Genomic DNA, 6,469 nt, shown 5'->3' with positions numbered 1-6,469 from the left:
CTACATTGGTTAATATACAACCCCCCACTTTTCTAAGAGCTAAGTTTTCTTTCAAAATTGTGATTCTTCCCCTCTACACAGCCTTAGTGAGGACACATCTGGAGTGCTGTGTCCAGTTCTGGGCTCCTCAGTACAAGAAAGAGCAAGGAGCTGCTGGAGAGGGTCCAGCAGAGTGTCACGATGATGAGGAGGGGTCTAGAGCATCTCTCTTATGAGTAGAGACCGCAGGAACTGGGCCTGTTCAGTGTGGAGAAAACTGAGAGGGGATCTCATCAACACATACAAATATCTCAAAGGCAGGTGCCAAGAAGATGGTGCCAGGCTCTTTTTGGTGGTGCCCACCGACAGGACGAGGAGCAATGGCCATAAACAAAACCGCAAGAAGTTTCACCTCAACATGTGCAAGTCCTTCTTTACACCGAGGGTGGCAGAGCACTGGAACAGGCTGCCAAGGGAGGTCGTGGAGTCTCCCTCCCTGGACACATTCCAAACGGACCTGGACGCGTTCCCGTGTCACCTGCTCCAGGTGACCCTGCCTTGTCAGGGGGGTTGGAATGGGTGATCTCCAGAGGTCCCTTCCAACCCTACCGGCTCCGTGATTCCGTGACCCCCTCCCGGCACCCTCACGCCCTGGATGTTCCCGGGGCTGTCCACGGCCGCCCCCCCGCTCCCTCCCGGCTCCCCGGGGGCGGCGTCACGTGTCCCGCCCGCCGCGCTCCTTCCGGCCGCCATTTTAGGTTGGGTCGGTGGCGGCGCCATTAAAAACAGGGAGCAGGAGGAGGAGGGATCGGCAGGATCGGCGCGCTCGGCCGGGGCCGCCAGCGGCGCCGGGGCCTCGGCGGGGAGGCGGCGGCACCGCGGGTGTCCGGTCCGGTCCGTTGCGGGGCGGCGGCGGCGGCGGCGCCATGTCGGACCAGCAGTTCGCTCTGGACTCGGCCGCGGTGGCGACGGGCGCCGGGGACAGCGCGGCAGAGCCGGCGGAGCAGCCTGAGGGGCAGGCGGGGGCGGGAGGCGCCGATGGGGGAGGCGGCGGCGGCGGGATCGAGTCGGAGGGAGCCAAGATCGACGCCAGCAAGAACGAGGAGGACGAGGGGTGAGCGGCGGGGGCGCGTTTTATGTCCCGGGCGGGGCCCGGCGCCCCCGGCCCGGCCTGGCTTGGCCCGGCCCGGCCCTGCTCGCCGCCCTGTTTGTTTACTTGGCGCCTCGGCGACGTCACGGGCCGGGCCAGGCGGGGGCGGTGTCTAGACCCGCGGTGTGCAAATGGTGTGATGTGTACTGAAGTACAAATCCCTTTTATTTTTTTTAGGATGTTCTTTATATAAGTTAGCGTGCGGTGCGCGCGACAAGGCCGTAACTCGGCGTAGCCGAATGCTGGAGTTGCAGTCGCAGCACTGCCCTGTGCTGCAAGCACAGACGGTGTGTCAGTGAGAGGCATGAGGGACCTGGGCTTCTTCCCAGCCTAAACCATCTCTCTGCTCCTCGCGGAACTTGCTGTGAGGAAGATTGCATTAGGTGATGTCTGAGCTCGAGGAAACGATATGAAACTGTGTCAGGGGAAGTTCAGGCTGGATATCAGGAAAAGGTTCTTCACCCAGAGGGTGGTTGGGCACTGGAACAGGCTCCCCAGGGAAATGGTCACAGCACCAAGCCTGACAGAGTTCAAGAATTGTTTGGACAATACTCTTGGGCACATGATGTGATTCTTGGGGTGTCCTGCACAGGGCTAGGGGTTAGACTCGATAATCCCGATGGGTCCCTTCCAACTCAACATATTCTATGATTTTAGGAAAAATAAAGGCAGCTTTTAATCTTCCGAGGGTCTCTGCCTGATGCTTGGTATGGGTCAGTGTCACTTTAGTATTGCTGATGAAATTCACTTGTAAAAAACCAAGTGACATGACAGGCTGATGCTCTGTGCTGTCTCCTGTCAGACCCATAAGAACTCGGGCTGCAGGTCTGGTTTTGGTCAAGGCAGAAAATAAACTGGATAAAGGAGCACTGGCTATGTTGTCCTGTAGATACCTGCTCCAAAACCTTTCTGAGTGTCTTGCTCTTGTAATAACCTGGGATGTTGCAGAGAACGATGTTAATAACCTGGGATGTAATAATCTGGGATGTTGCAGGGAGAGAGAAGAGGAACCTTTTTTTGAGTGTTTTCGTAGGATTAGCAGAAGCTTAGAATGTTTTTGTTACTTCTCACCTGCTCTTAGTGGCTTGCAGTTTGTGTATTTGTTTTACTTTTTGCCCTTGAATACATACCTCTTAAAGGGTTTTCAGAAGGAAGCTGATCTTGTTTGGAGGCAATACAGCTTAAAAAAAGTTGTTACTGAGGGGTGCAGTGACACTGGGCAGTGATTACATATATTATATGTTGGCTTGTAGTTTAGTTCAGTCTTTTTATTTGATCTGTCAATTTTTATGGGTCATGCTGTACAGGAAACAAAGTGTTTTGGCAGCTTTCTTGGTAGTAGAGGGAAAACAGCAGATCTGTGATATCTTTGCTCTATTTAGCTGAGTATGAAATTTGAAAGCATATTTTGGAAAACTATGTGCTGATGTGACTTGCATACATTTCCTAACCCACAGATTGGCTGGTGTATTTTACAAGCTTTTGACACCGCTGTGGCATTGCTCCTGGATTGCTTTTTGTGCTCGTGGTTGTGTTGTAGCCTTGACCTGACCTCAAGTTTTGCAGTGAAGCAGTGGTTTGTCAGCTCACTGTAGTGGCAGGATGGAGCAGCAGTTTGCTGCTGTGTGAGTGGACTCCCAAGTTGCAGTTGCTGCGTGGAGGGAAGAAGAGCCTTCAGAGGGCTGTTGTAAACTCATGTTCTTGCTCTGTCTGTACTTAGTGGTATAAAGCAGGCTTTGTATGTTAATATTGATGGCAACTATAAAGCAGGTTTTGTGTGTTTAATGGTTTGTTAGTAGCTGTGAAACAGGTGGCTTGTGCCTAGCAAGTGTAAGTTCAGTAGTAACTGCTAGAGTATCCTCCATGTGTCAGAAAAACGCTGCATCCTCTCTGTGTTCTGTTTGGCTGCTTAAAAAGCTGCACAAAACAGCAAACAAAGAACTTAATGATGGATGAACACAAGAACAGAAAACATCCTTTGATTTACTGCCCGTGCTGGTACGAAGCTGCTGGTTTACCAATGTGGACCATTTTATCAATATTCATAGAACCACAGAATGTTAAGAAGTTGGAATGGACCTTAAACCCTCCCAACCAGTCCCAACATCCCCTGCCATGGGCAGGGACACCTCCCACTAGATGAGATTGCTCAAGGCTTTATCCACCCTGGCCTTGTACACTGCCACGGCTGAGGCATCCACAGCCTCCCTGGGCAACCTGTGCCAGTGTCTCACCACCCTCATAGCAAAGAATTCCTTCCTAATATCTAATCTAAATTTCCTCTCTTTCAGTTCTACCCATTACACCTTGTTCTATCACCACAGTTCCTGATGAAGAGTCCCTCTCTGGCTTCCCTGTAGACCCCCTTCAGATACTTCGAAGGTTGCTGTGAGGTCTTCATGCAAACTTCTCCAGGCTGAACAGTCCCAGCTTTCTCAGCCTGTTTTCAGAGGGGAGGTGCCCCAGTCCTCTTATCAGGTTTATGGCCTCCTCTGGACTTGCTCCAACAGTTCCATGTCCTTCTTATGCTGGGGGAACCAGAAGGAGATGAATATAGATTAGTCCTGAAGACAACAAGTAGTCACACTAGATAGAAAGGGATTTTGGTGCTTTGTAGAAGAGACATCTGGAACTAGTGGTAAAAGTGGATAAAGGGAATGGGGAATTGGTACTCCTGCTTAAAGATTTCAAGACCTTTTATAGAAACATCTGAAGCTCCTGAACTCCCTCATTTCTATGGAGGTTGGATATGTTTGTCAGAAAGTGAATGCTCTTGTTAATTCTGTCATGACAGCAGAGCTAATTCAACAGTTAGTTCAGAGGAGCAGCTTTTGATTTGAGAGAGTTTGACTTGTGGAGGTACATGCAATTTACATGATTGGCAGGAATATTTGTATGGGTGTGGAAAGTGGAGGAGTTGAAGACATGATACAGTGTTTTTTCAGGTTTTCTGATAAGTGTGCGTTGAATGGTGGGATAAGTTGATACAGTGAAAATGGACAAAGCTTTGTAGGAAACATTTATAGATCATAATGGATCATACTTTTTTGTTTAGAGCCTACTGTAAAATCTTCTTTATCAGTATTAGAGGAGATCATCTCAAATCCTCCCTTGAATGGCTGCCTAAGCCCTATGCCTAATGACTATGACTATGAATGATTCATTTGTGTCCATACTGGCTTGGGTTTTTTTGTCTGTCCTTTTGTTTCGTGTCTTACTAATGTGGTGGGACAGTCATGAATTGATTCTAAGCTTCCAGTGTGCTTTTGAAAATACAGGTCATGATCAGAATTATGTGCTGCGCACATTTGCCCAGCAACACTCGTCCCTTAGGAATATTGGGAAGACATTCATTTGATTGTATTGGATTATGCCTGTTGTTTATATCATGTTTTTGTGAGGAAAGATAAGCTTTGATCATCCAATAGTTTACTTTTTTTGCTGCTTTCTGGGGAAGGCAACTTAACTAAACTTTATTTTAGTTTGCTAATATGGGCTTATGTCCAGTCCAGCCTAGTACATAAATGCCTCTGTTTAAGTGCACTGCTGTATAAACCTAATCTGCCCATGTGGGTTTCTTGAGCAGTTGTGTGGAGGCTCCACAGATAACTAAATGGAATTTAGCCTGTGGTGGGGGTGCAAGGAGGTAGTAAAATACCTTTTTGTCACTACTGGTAGTTTCCTGGGGTAGCAGAGTAAGCAACTGCAGCAGAAGATGGTGCAAAACTTTTGTTTACATGTAAGTCTTTATCTAACCTGGCCAGAATCATTAAAGCAAGTTGTCAAAAAGTGCAGGCCTGCGTGTGCGGTGTCGTCACTGGTAAAATGCTGCCAGTTCCATGCATTAGGTAACTGAGCTCATGCAGCTTGACAGTACAGGATTTTGGGTAACACACATTAACAGATTAAACCATCTTGTCTTAACAGGAAAATGTTTATTGGCGGCCTCAGCTGGGACACCACCAAGAAAGATCTGAAGGACTATTTCTCCAAATTTGGTGAAGTTGTAGACTGTACTCTGAAGTTGGATCCCATCACTGGGCGATCAAGAGGCTTCGGCTTTGTGCTCTTCAAAGAGTCAGAGAGCGTAGATAAGGTAGTATTGATGTAATGAAACATGTTCAGATTTGGGTATCGGAGATGAAGCACTCACATGGTTGTCTGCATAGTCGTTTGTACATGTTCTGCTAAAGATGACTCAGGGACACAACATATTTAAGATACTTGTTAAAATGTTTATTTTCTTGAACCATCTTACTCATGATGCAGTGTTCAGGACCAGCAGTGATTGCTAAGGTGTGTATTTGAGCACTTACATGGGAGTATGCTGCAAGCCACTGGACTTGAGCGCTTGAAAAACACTGTATATAAATGTCTGCTGCCTACTGAAAGCAGTAATTTGCAAAGAACTTCAAGCCTTTGCATTCCAGAGGTGCAACGTAGACCCCTAGAGTAGAGCCAATAGCTTTGATACATTTGGACTCTATCCAAGCAAAAGTTAGCTGTTAACTTTTCTAAAATGCTGTGGATACAGCACACAGAAAAGTTTTCACCTTCGTTGACCTTTGGTGATATCTAAAGTGCAGATTCTTTACTTCTTAAAGTTTGAGGATGAGATTGTAGGGTACTTTCTGAGAAATGTTACGCTCTTACTTCCCTTGGATAATACATGACCCCAAGTGGCTCTGGAAAAGCTTTGTCAGAACTGTGTCAGTGGATAGTGATCAAAATCACAGAATTCCTTGTTTTTGTGCAACAAATCATTGCTGTAATCAAAGTATCGAAATTGAAGCAAATTTGACCTTGCTCAAAACATAAGTGAAACATTTAGTTTGAACTGCTTAAGATTATGTTTTAATTTTTCTCAGGTCATGGACCAGAAAGAACACAAGCTGAATGGAAAGGTCATTGATCCAAAAAGAGCTAAAGCCATGAAAACAAAAGAACCTGTTAAGAAGATTTTTGTTGGGGGCTTATCTCCAGACACACCTGAGGAGAAAATACGGGAATATTTTGGAGGTTTTGGTGAGGTATGTGGTGAAACAAACTGCTTATGCTTGTGGAACTTGTTCTGCCTTCACAAATATAGTAATAAAAAGCACCCCCCAAATGCAACCTGCATGGATGCTACTGTAAGCTTAGTGGCCAGTATAGCTCCATCTGTCTTGTAGTCAGAATTTTAATGACAATAGTATTAATTACAGGTTTTGAGTTGCACAGACTGGGTAATGGAAGGAGGAGCTGGGATAAGTCAGAAAGGGAGGCAACGCTTTTGAGATGGTGTTTTGGTCAGTTGGATGAGATGATCTTAAGTCACCTCAGCTCATATTCTGTGGCACA

The 6,469-nt window shown here is 46.9% G+C and overlaps 1 protein-coding gene across 3 annotated transcripts in view; it reads left to right on the top strand.

The window, feature by feature from the left end:
* The first annotated feature begins 784 nt into the window (after window positions 1-784).
* The window catches only part of HNRNPD (heterogeneous nuclear ribonucleoprotein D), a 9,951-nt gene continuing 4,266 nt past the window's right edge, over window positions 785-6,469 (top strand). For all 3 annotated transcript variants that reach the window (XR_010429947.1, XM_064651631.1, XM_064651632.1), the window contains exons 1-3: window positions 785-1,093; window positions 5,057-5,225; window positions 5,998-6,159. Coding sequence is in view for 2 of the 3 variants with exons in the window: in XM_064651631.1 (XP_064507701.1) it covers window positions 906-1,093; window positions 5,057-5,225; window positions 5,998-6,159 (519 nt within the window). In the remaining variant the exon portion in view is untranslated. The remainder of the gene's footprint in view (window positions 1,094-5,056; window positions 5,226-5,997; window positions 6,160-6,469) is intronic.

The sequence above is a fragment of the Pseudopipra pipra genome, chromosome 4 (assembly GCF_036250125.1).
Source record: "Pseudopipra pipra isolate bDixPip1 chromosome 4, bDixPip1.hap1, whole genome shotgun sequence".
NCBI classification, from domain to species: Eukaryota; Metazoa; Chordata; class Aves; order Passeriformes; family Pipridae; genus Pseudopipra; species Pseudopipra pipra.
Note: the sequence above shows the minus strand (reverse complement) of the source record. Positions and strands in the feature narration are given on the sequence as shown.